The sequence below is a fragment of the Geotrypetes seraphini genome, chromosome 4, assembly GCF_902459505.1.
Source record: "Geotrypetes seraphini chromosome 4, aGeoSer1.1, whole genome shotgun sequence".
In the NCBI taxonomy this organism is placed as follows: domain Eukaryota; kingdom Metazoa; phylum Chordata; class Amphibia; order Gymnophiona; family Dermophiidae; genus Geotrypetes; species Geotrypetes seraphini.
The window spans coordinates 201,330,274-201,354,365 of NC_047087.1; the positions used below are offsets into that span (position 1 = coordinate 201,330,274).

Consider the following 24,092-nt stretch of genomic DNA (forward strand, 5'->3'; position numbering starts at 1 on the left):
GGCAAGGCTTACTTCTTGCTCTGAATTCCATACCACCCTCAACCCAAACATTAACAGGGAAATTCTCTAATTGGCGCCTACACTTAGGTGCCAGTAGGTGCCCTACCAACATCTAAGTTAATTAGCAAACATCGTTTGAAACAGCAATAAATGTAAATTTAAAGTCCCTACTGGCACCTAAACAAAAGACACCGGAATCAACGACACCGGAGGCGTCTACCAGTGCATAACGCCACTATAGGCATGGCTAACTCTGGAAGTGGAGTTAGGTGCTGGTAGGTGCCTTGGAGGTGCTATTTACATCAAAGATATGTGCGGGAAATGTAGTCCTAGAAAACCTTGGCCTACATTTCCAGCGCCTATCTTTGCCAGGAGATCCCAACAGTTGGTAGGAAGACAATTGGTAGAATCTTCCTACCAATTTTCATCCTACCAATTGTCCTACCTTGTCAGAAATGCAAAAATTAAAAATCTAAACATTCCAGGGCTTGCCATCAGCTGATCATGCAGGGGAAATCTCTGATCAGCTGAGGACTATCTGAAACCGTGGCTATGGGGAGTCCTGCCTGCTTAGCTGATTAGGGATTCCCCTGCTGTAATCAGCTGAACCGTCAGGGAGATCCCCCATTTCCTCTCTCCCTCCTACTCACCGATCCCCCCAGCCCCTCTCCAAAGATAGCCCCCTCTTGCCGAGCCCGACACACCACATATACCCCAACACCCCTCCATACCCCCATGACATCTCCAGCCCCCCTCCCAACACCTCACACATACTTCCCATACCCTTCCACATACCTCGTACCTTTGGATGAAACATCGACAGGAGGAATGCCCACTCCCTCCTTCAGATAGAGCCACCTCTTCAAAATGGTTGCCCTTCCGCCTCCCAGTGCATCTTGGAATGCACCAGGAAGGGCCTAAGGTCCTAAGCCAATCAGGGCATTAGGCCTCTGAGATTTCTGTAACCCTTCCAAAAATACTCTGATGTCTGGCCATTGCAATACTGCTCCTCTGCTGCAATCACCTCTGAATCACTTGAAAATTGTCACCTTTTCAAATTCTTTTTAAGGATTTGAAACAGAATATAGTCAAATGGAGCAAGATATGGTGAATAGGCCTCCTTTAATCAGCACAGCAAGCTACAATAGTATTCTGCATTAATTGTTTGGCCCTTTGGAAGATAATCAGTCATTTCAACACTTTCCTGATCCCAAAACACTATGGCCTTGACCTTTCCTGCTGACTTTTGGGTCTTGAATTTCCTTGACCTTGGAGAACCTGAGTGCTGCCATTGCATGGACTGTTGTTTTGTCTCAGGGTCATAGTAGTGTAACTATATTTCATCAATAGTAAATAGTCATTTCCAAAAGTTGGCACCAATTTGCTGAAAATGCTGTAAAATCAACTTGCAATTGTTCACTTGACATCGTTTCTCATCAACATTCAAACATTGGGGCACCCATTTGGCTGACAGCTTCTGCATACCCAGCTGCTCGTGGATTATGCACCCAACATATTCCCTGGATATCTGTAGAGTCTCAGCAATTGTTTTAGCCGATATTTGCTGAACCACCAAAATCAGATCATGAACATAGTCAACAATTTCAGGAGCAGACACTGTTTGAGGCCTCCCAGACCTTGCTGCATCTTAGGTCTCGAAATCTCCACACTGAAAGATGGCACATCTTCACTATGGAATATGATGGGCATTTGTCACTCAATGTTTGCATCATATATTCATATATTTCCTTTGGAGTTTTCTTTGGCAGGAATAGGAACTTCATGATGGCTCGGCGCTCCAAACTTGAAAATTCCACACTTTTCCTTGACATGGTTCAATCAATGATCTGAAACAATATCAAAACATAGCAATACGATGCTGCAAATTGGTCCTTTGCAAAATAAAATAACACTCTTTTTAGCTACAGTGACAAAATAATGCTCAGAATTGAGGAAGTTGGTTGGGCTGAGAACTTTACAGCACCCCCTCGTAACTTGTAACAAGACTACCTGCAAAGTGCTAATATTCAGCAGCCAACTTACTGATTATTAATGGTTGCCAGCTAAATGTTATTTAACTAGCCAGGAGCCATTCCTAGCTAGTTAAATAGCATTGAATATCGGGAGGCAAGACATTTATACTGTTATACCTTTAAATTTCATAAATATACTTTTTGAAAATTAGTTTGCATTACTCCTTGCATCCATGTCCCTTTTTCTGATTGCCCCTCTGCACTTGGATCTGTAACTCTTTATCAGCTCTGCACCTGCATATATTTAGCAATGATATAGAAAAGTTAAGAAGTAAATGATAAATGACTCGAGCTTAAGCGCATTCTGACACCTTGTCTGGCTCCCTCCCACAAAGGGGTTCTCCTCCTGCTGGCAGGCATAGATGACAGCACCAATGATCATTCTGTTTCAACTCATATCCCACTTGATTGTTCTCTTATCCTTCTAGTCCCTTTTTGCTTATTCTGTCACCCCCCCCCCCCGTCCCACCTTTGTCATTTTTTCATACCCTAAGCTGCACTTACCCATTCTCACCTTCATAACCGCTCCTTGCAAACAGAATATTATAAATTATCAGGAAAGGGATGGAAAACAAGGATGAAAATATTATAATGCCCTTGTGTCATTCTATGGTACAGCTGCACCTCAAATACTGTGTGCAATTCTGGTCGCTGTATCTCAAAAAAGATATAATGGAATTAGAAAAGGTACAGAGAAGGGCAATGAAAATAATAAAAAGGATGGGACGACTTCCTTATGAGGAAAGGCTAAAGAAGCTAGGGCTCTTCAGCATCGAGAAGAGATGGCTCAGGGGTGATATGATAGAGGTCTATAAAATACTGAGTAGCATAGAAAGGGTAGATGTCAATCGCTTGTTTACTCTTTCCAAAAATACTAGGACTAGGGGGCATGTGATGAAGCCACTAAGTAGTAGATTTAAAACAAACCAGAGAAAATATTTCTTCACACAATTAAACTCTGGAATTCGTTGCTGGAGAATCTGGTTAGCTTAGCAGGGTTTTAAAAAGGTTTGGATAAATTCCTAAAAGGGAAGTCCATGGACCATTGTTTGTTTGTTTGTTTTTTTAAATTCTTTATTCATTTTTAAATCTTACATCAAATGTACAAATAATAAAACATATGAATTAAATACATCACTTGTATTTCAAAAATGGGCCATTGTTGAGATGGCTTAGGGGAATCTACTACTTATTGCTAGGATAAGCAGCATAAAATCTCTTTTAGTACTTGAGATCTAGTTAGGTACTTCAGACAGGATACTGGACTTGATGGACCTTCAGTCTGTCCCAGTTTGGCAATTCTTATGTTCTTATGTTTCTCATTCTTTCATTACTGATAATCCTACATGTGTCCTCCACCCCTTCCCCTTCCCTAAGGTTAGACAGCACCATTTTGTATTTCAGGATATCCACAATAAATATTAGTACATGAATGCGAGTTGTATACAATGGAGGCAGTCTATGTAAATAAACTTCATGTTTTCATTGTGGATATCCTGAAAACCTGACTGGTAAGGGGGTACTCCAAGACCGACTTGGGAAATACTGCTGTAGAGAATTCAGCCTGGCTGCATGTTTCAGGGCCCTGAAGTCTATAACCTATTTCCTTGGTTCTTTCACTGAATGCTTTGAAAAGTATGGCTTCTTGAGCAATTGCATCTTGTTTTTGTCTGCGTAAAGTGCTTTTTAGGTAACACTGGCTAGTTTTGTCTTTTAGATGCAGTGTCTCCTGTGTGTGGGCTTCGTCTCTTGCATCATCGCAAGAAGAGAATCATTGGGGGAATCAAATCAATAAGGTAAGACGAGTAACCTCTGAGGCATAGAGGGCAGTCCTTGTGACCATGGGCACTGCTCATTTGCCCTGTTCTGGTGCTGTCTCACCTTTGAAAAGTAAATGTCATGACTATCTCTGACTGCTGCTTTGGATTTACAGTGTTTCCAAATAATCTCTTTGTCCAGTTGGTACCCTGACTAATGAACTCTCCAGTAAGCTACAAGGTACATTATGGCATAGGTGTTGGAACAGGGGGTGTCACAAGGGCCATGGTCTCCCCCCCAAAATTGATGGTAGGACCTCTTGTGCAGTTCACAGCTCCCTGCTGGGTTCCAAAGCCCCCATCACCTTATAAACTGCAAGGAGGGTGCTGGCCCGGCAAAGATTCTCCAGCACTGCTGGGCTTCTTCTCTGCATTGTCCTATTGCCACAGTCCACCTCTACTGTGAAGAAACTTTCTGTTTCTGGTTGGGTGGACTGTGGCAGAGGAAGCCGTGGGCAGCGCCAGAAAATCGCTCCTGCACCAGCGATCTCCTTGTAGTTTTCAAGGTGAGGGGGGCTTCAGAACCGGGTGGGTAGGTCATTCGGTAGAAAGGGAGGGTGAGGAGGGAGGGAAGAAGGCAGATATGCTGAATGGGAGGAGCAGAAAGGAGAGGAATGGGGGATACATGGATTGAGGGGAGGGGAAGGGAAGAGAAGGGGAAAGATGGTGCACATGGATGGATGGAGGGAAGTGGAAGAGGAGGGAAGAGAGTGCACATGGATGGTGGGGAGGGAAAGAGGAGGGAAGAGAGAGAGGAGATGGTGTATATGGATGGAGGGGCGGGGAAGAAAAGAGATGGAAGAGATGGTGCACATGGATGAAGGAGAGAGGAAGAAATGGAAAGGTATATAGATTTGAGATGGAGGCAGAAAAACAGAAGAAAACTGAATATGAAAATCAGTGCCAAAGATGGATGTAGTGCAAAAGGTGAAGGAGAAGAAAGAAACAGCAAATGCATAAGGAGGCCTTGGAAACAGAATTAAGAGCACTTGGAGGGGCATAATCAAAACATATGTCTAAGTCCGATTGGTCGTATGGTGCTAGACGCCCAAAGTCAGCAGCGGGAAAATGCCATTCTCGAAAAATAAGTTCAGAATATTTTTTCCTGAAAATTGTCTATCTGGACGTCCAGGCTGTTGTTCTTCCAGAACATCAGTACATCTATCTTTATATCACATTTTCACCTAAAATTTTGTCCAAGTCCCAAACGTCCAGAGCAAGACCATTTAGGCATGGGAGGGGCCAATCTTGTAATGGACTGACGACCCAGACATGGCAACAGAGCAATGGGGCACCTCAGATGGCACTGCTGTGAACTTCACAAAAAGGGTGCTAGATAAACATCTCACTAGAACTCCCTTATAGGTTATGGTGAGCCCCCCAAAACCCACTATACCCACCTATCTACAACCCCAATAGCCCTTATAGCTGCAGGTGGCACCTATATGGCAGAAGAGTAGGGTTGGGGGGGGGGGGGTGCAGATGTTCCACCATAAATGAAGTGGTTAGAGTGGCTTATGTACCTGGGTCCTCCTCTCTATGGTTCACTAACCCACCCCTCAGGCTATTTAAGATACCTCTGTGCAACTCTACTAGGCTTTCCTATACCAGGTGCTGATGTCCTGGAGACAGGTATGTACGTTTTTATTCTGATCTTTGTGGGTGTGTGACGGGGTCAGTGAACACTGGGGGAGTGTGTGGGGGTATTTACTTTGTCTCTGCAGTGGTTATCTGGTCACTTTGGATACCTTTTTAGCACTTATACCTGTGTTTACATCGTCTAACTCACAACGTGTAAGTTTCATCCAGGATGTCTAGTAAAACCTTCAATTATCCCTGCAGCATAACTAAGTCTAGGTTGACCCACATCTTGCCCATAAACTGCCCTAACCACAAATCCAGATACACCTATTTTAGCTCTGGGCACACAACGGGATTCAGAGGCCTACAAAGTTCCGCAACATGTCCAGAAAATTGGTTTGATTATGCATTTGAATGACCTGTCTTTTAGGTCATCCAAGTTCCGACTTGGGCAGGTTTTTAGACGTGTTTAAGTTTTGATTATGAGCCCCAAAGGGAACACGCTGATCAGAAAAAGATTGCCAGATAACAAAGGTAGGAAAAATGTTTTTATTTTCAATTTAGTGATTGAAATATGTCAACTTTGAAAATTTACATCTGTTGTTTTTATACTTTGAACTGTTCAGGAAGGAAATGCATTTCTTTTTATTTTTTTTGTGGTGTACTCAGTGCAGAGTCTGGCATATTAGGGTTTCATTTATGTAAAATAGTAACTTTAGTTTGTGGGTTTGTATTTGAAAAGGGTTTTTTTCTGTTTTCTGCATATGTGACTGAGGCCAGGTGTTCTGGTGGGGATGGAAGTCCAGAAACTTTGGTTGATAACATGGCCCCAAGTAGGAAGATATTTATCGGTTGTCCTTCAGCTTTTTTGGACTTGAAACAGCTCCAACTTAAAAATTAACGAAGACTACTGTCCTACCGCCTACTGTATTATTGCATTGATTTGTGTTGAGAGTGGACATTGAAGAACTCACAACACTTCACAGTTTGTGCAATGTATGTTGTTTAGTAAGATTAAATAGTTAACAAAAAAAAGGAAACAGGATAATGTGCTAGATGAACCATTGGTCTGACCAAGTAGTGCTATTCTTATGCTCTTTGCAGAATTTTATATTACTTAGTGGCATGCCAAGAGGGGAGGCGCTCCTGGCATTGGAGTCATGGTCCGGGAACTTCCCATGCCGGCAGTGCCGATGTTGGGGCCTTCCTTTCTGCCGAATCCTGCCTTTGCGGAAGCAGGAAGTAGGCAGGATCTGGCAGAGCAGGCTGTTTGTGGTCTACTCCGCCAGGGCCTTCCTGTGCCGTGGCACTGATGAAGCGGCAGAGAGAAGAGCATGCCTGTATTCTCCCTTTCACATATGCTGCCGATGCACAGTATCCATGGGGCTTTGCATCTTCTTTTTTAGTGGATTGATTGTATAAGGAAAATAACGTGTGTAGGTTAAAAATACAGGGCATGCGTTTTCTTTTTGATCCTACCCAAACACACCCACAGCTTTACCACCCCTAAAATCGGCTGGAAGTATATGCATTATGAAAACCTGCCTGTATTTCTAGCATTGAGGATACTTTTTAGAAAGCAAATTTACCTGCATTAATGGATCTTAAAATTGTCCTATGAACTTTGAAATTTTATTCAGACATGTTCAGCAGAAAGCCATAATGGGCATGATAATTTTTTAAATTCTGGGGAAAAGATTTGGGGATTTAAACTCATCAATATATTTGAGGTGTTGCTGGGGGGGGGTATATTCTTCTGAATTACATTTAGGGCTCCTTTTATCAAGCCGCGCTAGCGATCCAACGCACATAATAGCGCGCATTAAACCGCTAGCAGCTACCGCCTCCTCTTGAGCAGGCGGTAGTTTTTTCATCACGCGCTAACCCCCACGCGGCTGAAAGTCACGCTTGCTAACTCCGCTAGCGCAGCTTGATAAAAGGAGCCCTAAAAGATAATGATTAATTAAGGGAAAAAAACTACGCTTCAAGGAAGTATGGTCTTCTGCCCTCCAATCAACTGTATAACAGTGTATATTGCTTTACTGTTTAATGGTCATTAAGAAAAGAAGAGAGAGGAAGATCTATTGTTACTGAATGTAACTTGCTTTCTGCTACAATCTATAATAACAAAACGCTAAGTGTGCAAGCGCACTCGCGCCGCGTGTTCCCTGAGATCTGATCTGTCGGGATGTGGCGGCATGAGTGCGCATGCGCGCTTCCAGGACGCGCGGATAGCGGCTGCCGGGAGGAGGGCTGTCGGCGGAGGGCAGACGCCGAATCCCCCCTCCCCGGGACGAACCGAGAAACGGAGCGGCCCGGCCTCTGCGACAGACCTGAGGAGCCCAGCAACTTTCCGCCCCGGCTCTTGCGCTGACCCTGCCGCCCGGGACCCGAGTCCTTTGCTGTCCCCCCCTTCCCTTCCCTTCCCGTGGTCCCGACTACGAACCTGGCGATTCCAGCAGCGTGTACAGCAGTCTTCACACGCTGCTTCGGGCCCTTCTACTGCCCTGATTTGCTCTGCCATGTCCTCTGATGATGTCATCAGGGACGTGCCAGAGTAAATCAGGGCAGTAGAAGGGCCTGAAGCAGCGTGTGAAGACTGCTGCACACGCTGCTGGAATCGCCAGGTTCGTAGTCGGGACCGCGGGAAAGGAAGGGGGGGGGCGGTAAGGGACTAAGGGAGCCGGACAGACCGCGGGAAGGGAAAGGGGAGTAGAGGAAACCCTACTGCTGCTGCACATGGAAGTGGTGTGGGGGGAGGGAATGCTGCTTTGGCTGCTGCACAGGGAAGTGGTGGGAGAGAAATGCTGCTGCATAGGAGGCAGGGAGAGAGACAGATAGATAGAAAGACAGATAGACAGCGGGAGGAAGGGAGACAGAAAGAAAAGAAGAAAGACACAGGGGCAGGGAGATACACAGAAAGATAGACAGACAAAGGGGGCCAGGGCCAGGGCCAGAGACAGACAGAAAGACAGCGGGAGGGAGAGAGAGACAGAAATAAAGTCAGACAGACATATATTCTAGCACCCGTTAATGTAACGGGCTAAAATACTAGTTAAAAATAAAATAAGTGAGTTAAATCCAAATAAATAAGGGGTCCTTTTACTAAGGCACGCTTGCCGTATTAGTGCTAGACTATAATGGACGCATTAGCGTTTAGCATGTGCTAATATTTAGCGAGCGCTAAAACGGCTAGCATGCCTTAGTAAAAGGACCCCTAAATAAGTAAATAATTAAATACAATAATATGAAAGCAATTAGAATTCCTGGTTTGATGACTTCCATACATCTTTTGCTCTTTCAGAGGTGGATGGCCATGGCAAGCCTCTCTGCGCCTCAAGGGATTCTATAAAGAAACTCGGTTACTGTGTGGAGCAACTTTGATTAGTAGTTGTTGGGTTCTGACAGCTGCTCATTGCTTCAAAAGGTAAAGTAGGGATTATCTCAGATGTGTCACATGTAGGGGGAATTTTCAATAGGATGTCTAAGTCTGACTTTGGACATCTTGTGGGAAACATCCAAAGTCAGAGGCAGAGAAACAGCCATTTTCAAAACTAGCAACACCGTAAGATGTCCAAATTTTTTTAAAATTATCTACCTAAACATCTTGGCCACCAGGGTGGCCAACCTTTGAAAATTCAAGTTTGTTCTCCATTTTCGACCACAAATCCGTCCAGGTTCAAAATATCCTAATCTAGACCATTTGGATGTGGAAGGGCCAGCATTGCAATGGACTGACCACATAGACATACCAAAAGAGCAGGGAGGCACCTTAGAGAGCATTGCTGTAAATCTCATATAAAGGGTGCCAGAAGTACATCTCATTATAACCCCTTTATAAGGTTTGGTGAGTTCTCCAAAATTCCTCCCAAACCTCTAGCATCCCAATAGCACTTACGGCTGCAGGTAGTATCTATATGGCAGTAGTATAGTTGGATTTTGGTGGGTTCACACTTTCCACCATAAATGTAGTGGTTAGAATGGCCTATTGGCCTGGGTCCTCCTTTCTATGGCTCACTAGCCCACCCACCAGGCTACTTAAGACACCTGTGTGCTGCTCTACTAGGCTTTCCCATACCAGATGCCACTGTTTTAAAGACAGGTATGTACAGATTTTTTGGGCGGTGGGAAGGGCTCAGTGACCACTGGGTGAGTGTGGAAGGGGTCATAACTTAATCCCTCCAGTGGTCATCTGGTTAGTTTGGGTACCATTTTGACACTTAGATGCTTTTAAAACTGGTCTAGCTCACAATGTCTAAGTCCCATCCAGGACATCTTGGGAAAGGTTTGATAAAATGTCCAAATCTAAGCCCACTGAAAGCCTGCCCATAACACACCTCCAACACAGCCCCTTTAGTTTTGAACCCACAGCAGCTAGGACACCTCGCAAGATGTCCAGGTAAACCGTTTCAGAAATTGGCACTTGAATGTTTTGGTAAGAAAAATATCCAAGTGCCAATTTATGCCATTTTTTTAGATGTCGTGGAGAGGCATTTTCGATAGGACATCTAAGTCTAATTTTAATGTTTTGGAAAAAACATCCAGAAATCCAGTAGAGAAAATAGCCATTTTCAAAACAGCCAGATGTCTATCTTTTATTTTTGAAAATGACCTATGTAGACATTTTGGTCCTTAATATTTCTATCTTTTTTAGCCATTTTCAAAAATAAAAATGTCCACATGAAAAACACACAAAAGCAAGTTTTGCAGATGTACCCAGCTACCTTGTCTGATCACAGCAGAGGAATCCCCATCAGCTGAGCCTGTTTCAGGGATTCCTGCTGGCTCAGCTGATGGGGATTCCTTCTACCAGGATCAGCTGAACTGGCAGTGAGATTCCTCTCTCCCTCCCTCACAGTCCCAGATCCCCTCCAGTACGCTTCCAAATTAACCAAATAAAGTGCCGCAGGCAGGAGGGGATATTTTGTGGAGAATCTGAGCTGTCAAGCCTTACTTTCCTGTCAGTGCCTGAGCCGATCAATGCTCAAGCATTGACAGGAAAGTAAGGCTACCGCAGCTCAGACCCTGCTGTTAAAGTTTACAAGGGAAACAACACATTTCTTTGCTGTGCAATACACGGAATGCTCATTATAGTACTAATGAGCTACTTGTAATGAATTATCATAGGATTCTCAGTGGCTGCTACGACAATCGGTAGCAGCCACGGACAGCCTTTTTGTACATATACAGTACCGCTTTCCAATGCCAGTAAGAGTGCTTTAATGCAGGGATCTCAAAGTCCCTCCTTGAGGGCCGCAATCCAATTGGATTTTCAGGATTTCCCCAATGAATATGCATTGAAAGCAGTGCATGCACATAGTTCTCATGCATATTCATTAGGGAAATCCTGAAAACTCAACTGGATTGCGGCCCTCAAGGAGGGACTTTGAGACCCCTGCTTTAATGGCTCTTACTGGCATGGAAAGCTTTTGAGCATCGGGGCTTTGATTTGTTATTTAATCGTTGTAATTGGATTAAAGTCATTCTTTTGTACATATCATAGTTTTACCAGATGTCCGGATTTCTCCAGACATGTCCTCTTTTTGAGGACTCTGTCAGAAATCCAGGTGGATTTTCAATTTAAGAACTTTTGTCTGGGAAAACCGGACATCTAGAAACCCTACAGTAGCTCAACCTATCAGGAGTCCTCCTCCCTCCCCCACGCACACCTATCCAGAGTCCTGTTGCCTCTCCAACCCCCCCCCCCCCATCCATGCCGCGCACCTATCCGTGGTCCTACTCCCTCTCCAGCCCCTCCCCCCCAAGGGGTCCTGTGCTTGTTCACCCAGTGCTTATGTAACTCTTCAGCCATTGTTAGTGAACTAAACATGCTGCCTTTGATGATCAGGAAGCTTTCTGCCGAGAAAAGATTTTGGCTCGCTGAAAATGGCATGTTACTCCTAAGTCATTCAAATGTGCTATATGTCTTAGAAGAATGTCGGCTCAGAGAAATGGAACAAAAAGTAAAGCAACATTATTATGTCTCAGAGATTGAACATATGAAAATCAATGAATGCAATGATTGGTGAACTACGCGAGGTGGGTTAACACCCCCATTAGAGTTCCATTTCTCTGAGCCGACAAGAATATCTCTGTTTATTCTTCTTTTTTTTTAAACTAAATCTTTATTCATTTTCAATCTTACATCAAGTGTACAAACATCAAAACAATAAAATTAAATATATCACTTGACAATCATTCTAATTTATCTTATAATACATAAAATTACCACCCTCCCCTCCCATCATTCCCTCTATTATTTCCCAATATGAATACTAATACAGTATATAAAATCTCCCCCCTCCTAAAATTAGACGGTGTATATTTCAATAGAAAATGGTATCTACTAATTACAATATATAAGACATATAGCACATTTGAATTACATAGAAGTAAGTTGTGTGCATATCTATATTCAGTATACATTTTGAGTTACAGTACCCTGTGTAATTATAATTCAAAAAGATGGATATAGGGCAGAAAATTAAAGAGAGAAAAATAGCAATTGAATAAGGCGGCCATGGAAACAGTTAAGAGCACAGATGAAACCAGAGACTGGGAAAAGATGAGTAGAAACATAAAATCACCAGACAACAAAGGTAGTTAAAGTGATTTTATTTTCAATTTAGTGGTTGAAATGTATGAGTTTTCAGAATTTACATCTGTTGTCTATATTTTGCACTGTTCAGAAAAAATGTATTTCTTTCTATTTCTCTGGTGTTGTAATGCATGTAGAGCAGAGGTGTCAAAGTCCCTCCTCAAGGGCCGCAATCCAGTCGGGTTTTCAGTATTTCCCCAATGAATATGCATGAGATCTATTAGCATGCAATGAAAGTAGTGCATGCAAATAGATCTTGTGCATATTCATTGGGGAAATCCTGAAAACCCGACCGGATTGCAGCCCTCGAGGAGGGACTTTGACACTCCTGATGTAGAGCCTGGCATCTTAGGGTTTCGTTTGTGTATATTAGGACTTTTAGTTTGTGGTCCTGTATTTGCATAGGGTTTATCTGTGTTCTGCATGTGTGACCAAGGCCAGGTGTTCTGGTAGGAATGAACATCATGAAGCGTTATTGGTGTCGTGGCCCCAAGTAGGAAGATATTTGTTGACATTTTGTCTAGGTTTTGGAAGGCCCCTAACTCTGCGCATGTGCTGATGTCAACATGATGACATCACATGCATGCGCGCATGAGCGTGATGTTATCGTATTGATGTCCACGCATGCGTGGAGACCCTCTAGACACAGCCCAGAGCTCAGGAAAGGAAACAAGAGGTTTGTGTGGGGGCCGAGCTGGGGACGGAAAAAGGCAGGGCCAAGTGTCTTCTTTTTTAAAAGAGAAAATCTAGTAACCCTAACACATCATATCTAACGTGACCACTTATTTTTTCCCACAAAACGGGACCGGATCCTCCCGGATCCTGGACACACACCCCTCCCTCCGAAACCTGTTAAATATCATGCAAAATATAGATAGCAGCTATAAATTCTCAAAACTAACACATTTTGATCACTAAATTGAAAATAAAATTATTTTTCCTACCTTTGTTGTTTGGTGATTTCACAAGTGTCTGGTTGCACTTCCTTCTGACTGTGCATCCTTTCTTTCTCTCCCTGCCCCCCTTCTTTCTGTCTTTCTCTCTCCCAGCTCCCCACACTTTCTGTCTTTCTTTCTGTCTCCTGGCCTGGCCCCTCCAAACTACCACCGCCGCTTATTTGTCCAAGCCACCACCACACTAACATCATCTTTGTGCAGCGACTGCACAAGCCTCCCCCTCCCCCGATGTCAATTCTGACATCAGAGAGGACGTTCTGGGTTAGCCAGGCAGTGATTGGCTGGCCCGGAACTTCCTCTCCGATATCAGAATTGATGTCCGGGGGGGGCGGGGGGGGGAAGGGGGAAGGCTTGTGCACTCACTGCACGAAGAAGATGTTAGTGCGGCGGTGGCTTGGACAAATAAGCAGCAGTGGCCCGTTTTTAGCTTGCCTGCCCCGCTCCTGAAAATGGGACATTTCAGCGTCCCGAAGCTGTGCGTCGGGACAACGGGACAGATAAGCTAAAAACGGGACGGTCTTGTTCAAATCAGGATGTATGGTCACCTTAATCATATCACACTAGATATTTAAGGCTCCTTAAAAGAAAGTGGGAGGAGCTTTAAAGGACTAACTGGTGGCTAGTCATTGCTTCTGTAGTAGTAAAGAGCCTGTGACAAGGGTTACCAAATGACTCCAGAAAAAATGACAGTTTCAAGTTTATTAAAAAAACCTTTTAAACCGCTTAATCAGTTTTCTAAGCAGTGTACAATATAAAATTACATAAAAACATATTAAAACAAAGGATGCTGGATAAAATCCAAGTGTCATAATAAAGCACTGATAAGACGTCAATAGGAAAGTGGGGAAGAACTACAATCGTTAAAGAAAAGTGCGACATAAAGGGAAAGTACAATAGGTTAGGGTAAAAAGTAACAATTTGATCTAAATTTTGTCCTTAAAAGGACAGTTGTTATCCAAAAGCGTCCTGGAAGAAGATTGTTTTTAGTTTTGTTTTAAATCTGACTCATTGCGCAAATGGTTGGGCAACAAGAAGATTCTGAGACATTGAACAAAAAGATTTTAAAGTATTGTAGGGAATTAAAAGTCTGTTGATGAACTCTGGTTGGTTGTTTAATTTTGTTGTAAATGTTAAAAGTAGGATTTTATAACTGATTCTATGTTCAACTGGTAACCAGTGTGCACTAATCAGAAGGGGTGAGACATGATCGTATTTCTTTGCGCCATAAATGATCTTAATAGCTGTGTTTTGTACAATCTGAAGCCGTCTAATTTCCTTTTTTGTAATGCCCTTATACAGGACATTACAGTAGTCTATACAAGAGATTACTAGGGAGTGGATCAGTGTATTCAAGGAAGCCGGTTCAAGCAACTTAGCAAGGGAACATATTATCCTGAGTCGATAGAAGCATTTCTGAACGACCGTGCTAATATGAAAATGATAAGAAAATTTACTGTCGAAAGTAACTCCTAATAGTTTTAAAGTAGGGACAATTTTGATGGGGAGCGATTCGAGCTTCAGCGGAGCCTGAAGCATTGTTCCTTCTTTAAAAGGAAAAATCATGAGTTTTGATTTATTGATATTGAGAGCCAGTTTGTTTGAGTCTAACCATGATTTGATTGTTCCTAATTTATGGTTAATGGAAGCTATCTCTCATCCGTATTGTTGAGATCAGTGGGATGGATTAATTGCACATTGTCCGCGTAAGCAAATGTGGTAAAGTTAATAGATTGGCCCACCGTCAGAAGGGGCGACAGGAAGATATTGAATGGTGATATTGAATGGATCCCTGTGGTATTCCATGTTTAGCAGTAAAAGGTTCAGATGACGTGCCGTTAAAAATAACCTTAGATGATCTATCAGTGAAGTAGGAAACAAACCAGTCCATGATCTGGTCAGACAAACCGATTTCGTGAAGTCGAGTTAAAAGCAGGCTGTGATCTATAGTATCAAAGGCAGAGGAGAGATCTAGGGAAATAAGCAGTACTGATTGATGATGATCAAGATGGCATAGTATTTTGGTAGTAAGTCCTAGCAAAGAAAGTTCTGTAGCCAGTTTGATTAGGGTGAAGTACATTAGTTTTCTCAATGAAATCAGAGATTTGATGGAAAACTATTTTTTCAGTAAGTTTTGCCAGGAATAGTATGTTTGCTATGGGATGGTAATTAGACAAATCCTGAGTGTTAATATTTTGATCCTTAATGATTGGATAATCGATTGTTTCCAAATCTTAGGCAGAGATCCTGATGATAAACTTGAATTGACCAGATCTTTTATGTACGGGCCGAAAATAGAGAAAAACGTTTTAAAAGGAAGGGAGGGATAACCTATGTACTAGTGCCTTTTAAATTAAGCAAATTAATAATTTTTTGTATTTCCTCCAAGCTAGGAAGGGTGAAGTGGGAGCATTTTGAATAGGACAAATTAGTTGAATTATTAGAGTCTATGTAATCTACAGAGTGACAAGAAATAGAGTTAATCGGGAAAGTGTCTCAAATTTTCTGTACTTTGTCAATAAAGTAAGAACATAAGAATTTGCCTCCGCTGGGTCAGACCAGAGGTCCATCGCGCCCAGCAGTCCGCACCCGCGGCAGCCCATCAGGTCCATGACCTCTCATGTTATCTTGATTTAGCCCTATAGCCCCCTTGTTTTCATCTATACTCTTTCCATACTCTTATCTACCCTTATCTGTATCCCTCAATCCCCCTATCCTTCAAGAATTCATCCAATCCCTCTTTGAATCCCTGTAGGGTACTCTGCCCGACCACTTCCTCTGGGAGCGCGTTCCATGTGTCCACAACCCTCTGTGTGAAGAACCTCCTGGCATTTGTTCTAAACTTCTCCCCTTCCAGTTTCTCTGAGTGCCCTCTTGTGCCTGTGGTTCCCCGTAGTTTGAAGAATCTATCCTTGTCTACCTTCTCCATGCCCTTCATGATCTTGAAAGTTTCTATCATGTCCCCCCTAAGCCTCCTCTTTTCCAGGGAGAAGAGCCCCAGCTTGTCCAGCCTGTCACCGTATGAACAGTCCTCCATATCATTTATCATTTTCGTAGCTCTTCTCTGGACCTTCTCAAGTATCGCCATGTCTTTCTTGAGGTACGGCGACCAATATTGGACGCAGTACTCTAGATGCGGGCGCACCATTGCACGATATAGTGGCATGATGACTTCCTTCGTCCTGGTTGTAATTCCCTTCTTAATGATGCCAAGCATTCTGTTAGCTTTCTTCGAGGCCAATGCACATTGCACTGATGATTTCATGGTTGTATCCACTAGCACACCCAAGTCTTTTTCAAGATTACTCTCCCCCAGCAATGTTCCCCCCAAAGTAAGTGGCGAGGGCTTGAGCTGAAGGTGTAAGATTGGATTTGTTCATTTATTTTTTCTTTGTTGTTAAGGATTTAACTATTGCATATAAAGTGGAGGAGTTTTTAGCTTTCTTGATTTGTTTGGTATAATATTCTTTTTTGTTCTATTAATTTCGGATCTTTAATATGCGGCATGTTCCTTGAATTTGTTAAGATTGAGCAGTGTTTTATTGTGCCTCCATTTTCGCTCAAGAGAGCGTAATTGTTTTTTTAGTAGGTTTAGATTTGCTGAATACCAAGGATTTTTTTGTTTACGGGGAGAAATTGTGAAGGTAATTACTGGTGTGATAGAATTTAAAAGATTACCAATGGACTGATTCCATGCTAAGATTTTTTCTTCTACAGTAGACCTGGAGAGTTGTTCTAAGGTAAGGCAGAAGTTAGATGCAATATCTGCAGCTTCTAGCTTACTATAGTTTCTAGTGGTAATTGTTTTAGTTTACTTTGGTAATTTGAATTTAATTGTTGAAAAGAAACTAAAAAGTGGTCTGACCATGGAACTTGTGTAGTAGCTAACATTTTAAAGTTGTATCTTTGAGATGCTTGGGTCAGTACCATATCTAAGATATGACCAGCGATATGCGTGAGACTTGTTATTAGTGGGTACAGATTCAAATCCTTTAAGAAGGTAAGAACTTCTGACATGGAGACGTTGCTGGAGTCAAAATGAATATTAAAATCACCTAGGATGATGAGGTTAGCAGAGGAAATACAAAAATCCAAGATAACAGATTGAGATATCCGGGTTTTACTTCCATTGAAATTAACAGAAGTAAAATCCAGATGTCTCAATCCATCCTCCTTTTTGTGAAGCCATATGGTAACCCTACCTGTGACAATCCTAGTTTTACAGCTCAGCATCAAGGCCTTGTGATTCAAGCCAGGACTTGAGGTGTATCTTTACTTAAATTAGGACTATGTGATTGAATACAGGCTGGGAAAGTTGCCCAGGTCATCAGAATAAAGGAAGAAGGTTTAGTGACCAGAGAATCACTTCCTGTATTTGCACTTGATAAGTGACTTTACTGGCCATCTACCTTAAGTAGCAAGGGACAGGAAGGAGAAATATCTTCATATAAATGAGGCTCAAGCACCCTTGATTGTTCCTTTGTGAGTGAAGCTGTGGTCATTATAGTCAAGTAAAAGTGTATGTTCGGCATTTTCACTGTATAGACCATAGAAATGAAGTGTTATGTTACAGCTCTCCCATTACTATATTTGTATATGTGTGTACTGTTTCTATGAATATGTAAAATGGGGGAGTAGAATTTATTCCCTGCAAGATTACACTGAATAGCCATAATTTTTCTTGTCTATGGTGTTTTCAATGGACAGGTTTGGTAGAGACATCCACCGGTATACCCTGCGAGTGGGTGATTACCACATGGGTATAGAGGATGAGTTTGAAAAAGAGTTACCCGTGCAGAAGATTGTTATTCACTGGAAGTACCAGTCAAACAGCAATGATCGTGACATTGCCTTGGTCAGATTACAGGGTAAAGATGGGCAGTGTTTGACCTTCAATCGCCATGTCCTACCTATCTGTCTCCCTGATAGGGGACAGAAATTCAGCAGCAAGCAGACCTGCTTCATCTCCGGTTGGGGTGACACAGGTAAGGAAGCCCTGAATGAACTGTATCCTAGAAGGAACCAGTACATGTTCTAGTGGCAGGCCCTGACCCCTGCCTGTTCTCTTCAGTAGGGAGTTACATATTGGCTGTTACCCCGTCATTTACAAAACTGCAGAAGTGGTTTTTAGCGCAGGCCAGTGCACTGAATGTTCTGTGCTACTCCCGACGCACTTAGGAACTCTACGAATGTCAAAAGCAGCGCAGAGCATTCAGCGTTCAGGTCTGTGCTAAAAAATGCTTTCATGGTTTTGCAAATGGGGGGTTAATGTCCAAAAATGAAATCTCTTTGCTGACAAATTGCATCTTAAATTTGAGATTGCAATCACACATGTTCAACCATTGGTGAAATTCTGCAAGTCTTTCTGCTTTACCTCTCCAAAAAATGAAGATACTGTCAATATATCTCTTATATAGAATTACCTCTTGTGCATATGTGTGATCTTTCACAAAAGTCTTTTCAAATTCAGCCACATAAGATGGCCAGGTCTGGTGCCATTGAAGAGCCCATTGCAGTTTCCCTTATCTGCTGAAATAATTTTTCTTGAAAGCAAAAATAGTTGTTTGTCAATGCGGGAATTCTCTTGTATGTCTTTTTATTAAGATTTTTTTTTTCTATAATACTGAGAGATTCCAATTGTGGGATATTAGTGTAAAGAGCATCGATGTCCATGGTGACTAGCAAAATTTCCTCCAAATCACCATCAAATGACTAAGAAATTAATTATGAAAGACGAGTCCCAATTATATGACTCCATTTGTGGAAAGGCCTTATGAAGAAACTGACAAATTTTGAAAGAGGCTCCTTTTTTTGAATGTAATAGCTGGATATCACCATTAAACAGTTCCCTCCACCATTTTCTTATATGGATAGTATCAGGTCATTCAGCTGGATTTTCAGCCCAGTAAGAACTTAAGAATAGCCTTAATGGGTCAGACCAATGGTCCGCCAAGCCCAGTAGCCTGTTCTCATGGTGGCCAATCCAGGTCCCTAGTACCTGGCCAAAACCCAAAGAGTAGTAATATTCCATGGTACCGATCCAGGGCAAATTCTATATAAGGCTGCAGATTCACATATAAGGGGTGGGGGGGGGGGGAAGAGATCAATCAAGGTACAGTAAAGGTTCAACCTTAACTGCATCCTAATGTCCTGTGGGAGTCAGCAACTTGTGGTATCCCAGTACCACAGGTTGCTGAATCCTGTCCTATAGGAATAATGCTGCCTGTGAGCCACCTCACAAGAGCATTGGGCTTTAGGGATAATGTTCGTCTCAGGCCCGAACTCCCCCCCTCATTTACAGCTCCTCCAAACCCCCTGTGCAATCCACAGTGGACCAATGGCGTCCAGAAGGGCAGCCAGGAGCAATGCCCCATCACTCCTGGCCTCTCAGGCACTGCTAAGAAAAAGACACTCCTGCCCCCCTCCCCCCACCTGGACCCCACCAGATATCCACTGGACCACTATGGATTGTAGGTAGCCAGCCACCAGCGGGGTTCAGTCCTCAAGGGGGGGACTTTATCCCTACTGCCATTTCACCTCGCACCTATCATCAGTCAGGTGGACTGTGGGTTTTACACCAAATGCCAGAAAGATAAATTTGGCCAAATTTACTAAAGCGCTATACAGATGAAATGATTGTTTAAATTGTGAACAGTATTTTTCCACGGAGGTTTTTCTGTCGATGAAGTTATTTACCCTTTCTGGTTATAAGAAGGGGTTTTTCTCTATAACAGAGTTCTGAGGCTTTTCCTCTGTGCAAATAACAGCCTTATTCAATTATCTCTTTAGCTATTTGAACTCCCTTTCAATGTGATATGCACACAGTTAGGGTTACCAAACATCCGGATTTCCCGAGACATGTCCTCCGTTTGAGGATATGTCCGGGGGTCCAGATGGCTTTTCAAAACCCAGCACTTTGACTGGGTTTTGAAAAGCTTCCCGACATAATCACATCAGGAAGGGGCATCCGCACATGCCGTCTGGAGGTGGGGCTGGGGGTGGAACAGGGGGGTTCTGGCCATGGGTCCGGATTTCCCCAAAGAAAAATCTGGTAACCCTACACACAGTATTTTGGAATATTGTTGACATAAATCTTGCTTTTGCTGTATGGGTTTTGATAGTTGGTGTTGAATTGGATTTGATTCCTACTGCAGCAACTTGTACCTCTAGGCAAGTCACCAACCTCCCCTCTTATTGCCCCAGATACAATATAAGCCCCTGTGTTATAATAAGTAAAAGGCAGTATATCAAATCCCATTTCCTTTCCCTGTCTTAGTGTTCTATCTATATATCCTTGGGGGCTTGAACTACAAAAGAAGTCACAACTGGTAAACATTTTTGCTTTCATTTGAAAATTAATGAATGGGGCACACCAACTTTAACTATCCTACATAAAATAAGCAGTTTCTTGGACTCTAAACAAAGGTACCTCGGTATAACATTACCCCTCAAGTGGCAGAAAAATGTTAGTAGGTGAAGTTTAGTATCTGCTGTGGCATATTTTTGCCTGTACTCACATTTTTCTTTTCTTTTAGGAAAGTCTTACTCCAGGACATTGTTGCAGGGTGCAGTCTCCCTTCTCTCTAAAGAGGCATGCGAGACTCAATATGGAGAAAAATTTACCAAACGCATGCTCTGCTCAGGCAACCTTTCTGAAGACAAGCAGGTGGACAGCTGTCAGGGAGACAGTGGAGGACCACTCATGTGCCAAAGACCAAGCGGCCATTGGGTCATTCTGGGGATCACTTCCTGGGGCTATGGGTGTGGCCAAAAGAACTTCCCAGGAGTCTACACCAAAGTCAGCAAATTCCTCCCATGGATCCAGAAAGTGACAAAGCAGCCATGAAAGTGCAAGACAAGTGAATCTTTCCACCGACCGCGGTGAATTCTCATAGCTCACAGCCCCTCATGTTTCAAACAATGGCAACGTCAGCTATTTCTTGCAAAGTATTTTCTTTTGTTCTCTTTTGTGGCAGGACTTGGAGGTAAACCCTTGAAAAATAAAATCTCACAGTCTGATTGGACTCTGGGGGTCTTTGCTTGGTTAAGCTGTCAGTTTTTGAATTCTGTTCCTTTTCCGATTTATTGTGAGACAGGAAGAAGAATAATGGAGCCCAGTACGTTCTCGGTAACAACAGTACACTTCCACGGAGAACATGCTGGTTGGCATCCCAACCATGACTGTTTCTCCTTAAGTCAACTGAGGCTACATGTGCTATACAGCAAATGCTTCCACTTTTGGCTAACCTTCTTCCTATGTTACACTTGTGAAAAGAAAATGTAGAATACAGCCAAATGATGGGAAGAGATATGTTATGTGTCCTAGAAAATTATATTCTTTTAATTTTGTTGACTTTCAAATAATGGCAATATTTCCCCCTCTGAAAACCAATTTTCAAAAAAGGTTTGTATATTTAACAGTGGTCACTAGAGTGCAGTTCTATCAAATAGGTGCTAATATTTACACGTTTAGAATACTAGCATGTATGCATAACTTGTACATGTGTCAGGCCAGATACATGGTCTTCCAATAAAAAGGGGAGGCCTAAAGAGTTAAACAACAATTTTATTAAATAGGTTAGAAGAAATCTCAATAATATCCACCACAAAACTACGACAATGAGAGCTCTTCTGACCTATTATTTAATAGTTTAGAAGAAATCTCAATATCCACCACAAAACTACGACAATGAGAGCTCTTCTGACCTATTATTTAATAGGTTAGAAGAAATCTCAATATCCACCACAAAACTATGACAATGAGAGCTCTTCTGACCTATTATTTAATAGGTTAGAAGAAATCTCAATATCCACCACAAAACTACGACAATGAGAGCTCTTCTGACCTATTATTTAATAAAACTGTTTGGAACTCTTCAGCCCTCTTTCCCCTTTTTACTGGAAGACCATTGATCTGGCCTTACTTTTCTTAACCTTTTTTTAACCATTGTGGGGTCGGTTGTTTTTCTTTTTTTTTGGGTTTTACACACATGTGCTTATATGCACTAATTTGTAAATACATACATATCTTGCATAGTGCGTATTTGCAAGGGGATGTACACATGGATAGAGCATGGGTGGGGCATGGGCAGGACACATACACATACCTTAGAGAATGCTTTGGAGTAAAAGTCTACCTTCAGCACTTTGGCATCCATGGTACACCAGTTCTGTGGCTAGCATAAATGCTCACACCTAAATTTTGCTGTTATACTAGTATAGTATTAAGGAAATAGACACCTATATTCCTTTATAGCAGTGGAGTACCAGACTTTGTGGCCACCCAGGACAGAACAATCCCCTCTTCAAGGCAGTAGGGGGGGGGGAGTACTTGGAGCAGTCACAGGGCCATGGTCTGCATGCGGGTGGCCATCGACTTTCCTAGTCCTCTGCCCTGGAATAGAAAGTTGTCATCCGATGGGTGGGGACCAGCAGAGCCGATGGCCACACATATAGACTGGGACCACTCCACCCTCTCGGACCTGCCCTTGGTACATTAGAGCTTTACAGGATAGGTCCCTTCTGAGCACCCATTTGAGGTGTCCTATTTTATTTTTTTTATTTGCATTTTATTATACACTGTACATATTTCACACACATGAAACACAGAGAAATAATAGTCCACATCAACGAGAGGTAGCTGTAATAATAATAAAAAGAAAAGTCATAGAAATCTGGCCCCCCCAATTCAACCTTCTTACTATTCATTTTATCTAAATTCCTATCCATTCATCTATTACCCCTCTATAGAACTTTCTTTTCCAATCAGTAATCTCTGAAGCTGGGCAGGATCTAACTATATCTTGTAGAGTTTATTGTTACCACATATTTACAGGGCAATTGTAGAAGCAAACTCTTCCTAATACAATTACTTTTTCAATTTCAGAAATTCTTTGACACATCCGTACGGTTGTAGCTACATTCGTAAAAATCTGGACCACAAAACAGAGCATCTTTCTTTTAAAAATATTGTTTCAGTATATTAATTTGTTCCTGTTCAGATGGAAAGGTGCATACAGAGTAGCCCTAAAAGCAATTTCTTCTTCTAAGAGGACACCAGAAAATTAGTCAAATCAAGGGATTCTAAAATAGCCTCTTTTGGTAGACCATCTCCAACTGTTTGAGGTATAAAAACATAATGACATTCACTATATTGTTCACATTTTCAATTAGCTATACCTCCTTCAAATATCTATGCAACAAAATATGACAAATATCTATGCAACAAGATGACAAATAGGAAATACATAATGTTCTAGATCAGGGGTGCCCAATACGTCGATCGCGATCGACCGGTAGCTCAGGAAGGCAACGTGAGTCGATCACGAAGCCCATCCCGTGCTCCGTGATAGACTCGTGTTGCCGTCCTGATCTACCGGGCCGATCAGCCTTCCTATCCAATGTTCTCCCTAGGGCCTATTAGTGGGCGTTCCGCCCAGCTGTCATCTGCTGCTGCTGCCGCTGAACATTAAAAAAATCCAAAAAAAACCCGGCTTGGAGATTTCAGCCCGCAGCGAAGTTATGCTCCGGGTTCTAATGTGTGTGTGCCGGCTTCCCTTCTCGTCCCTCCGAAACTGGAAGTTATGTCCGGGGGTGGGGGGGGGAGGAAGGGAAGCCGGCGCGCACATGTTGAGAGCCCTGAAGCAAGCGTTCGCTACGGGCTAAGGCAGGAGACAGGTTAGTGAAGCATTTGATCTTCTTGCTGCCGGGTCCTGCCTACTTTCTGTTTCCGCGAAGGCAGGACCTGGCAGCATTTCCCCCAATAGGTCGATCGCGATCTTGAGCCGATCAGCCTTCCTCTCCCCGACGGCAGAATTGAGGTCGGGGAGAGGAGTGCTGGTCGGCCGAAGCAGGGAGAGCTTGGGGTGGCGTGGCTGTTATTTGTGGTGGTTTGGGGCCTGGTCCCCAATGGCAGTGGCTTGGGGGAGGGCAGGGAGAAAGAAAGAAAAAGGGCAGGCAAGGAGACAGAAGGAAAGAAGAGAAACAGAAAAAAAAGAAAGGGAGGCAGGGAGAGAGGAAGGAAAAGTTGGGAGAGGGAATGAGGTCTGGAGGAGAGGAAGCATACAGGCTAAAAGAAGGGAAGAAAGATTGGATGCACAGTCAGAAGAAG

General features: G+C 42.8%; 1 protein-coding gene across 1 annotated transcript in view; it reads left to right on the forward strand.

Annotated features, from left to right (window-relative positions):
- Nucleotides 1–21,551, forward strand: part of LOC117358684 (neurotrypsin-like) — a 106,874-nt gene extending 85,323 nt beyond the window's left edge. The window contains 4 exon segments of the mRNA XM_033940193.1: nucleotides 3,751–3,829; nucleotides 8,736–8,858; nucleotides 17,690–17,967; nucleotides 20,518–21,551. Coding sequence (XP_033796084.1) covers nucleotides 3,751–3,829; nucleotides 8,736–8,858; nucleotides 17,690–17,967; nucleotides 20,518–20,828 — 791 coding nt within the window. The 3' untranslated portion in view covers nucleotides 20,829–21,551.
- Nucleotides 21,552–24,092: the final 2,541 nt, after the last annotated feature.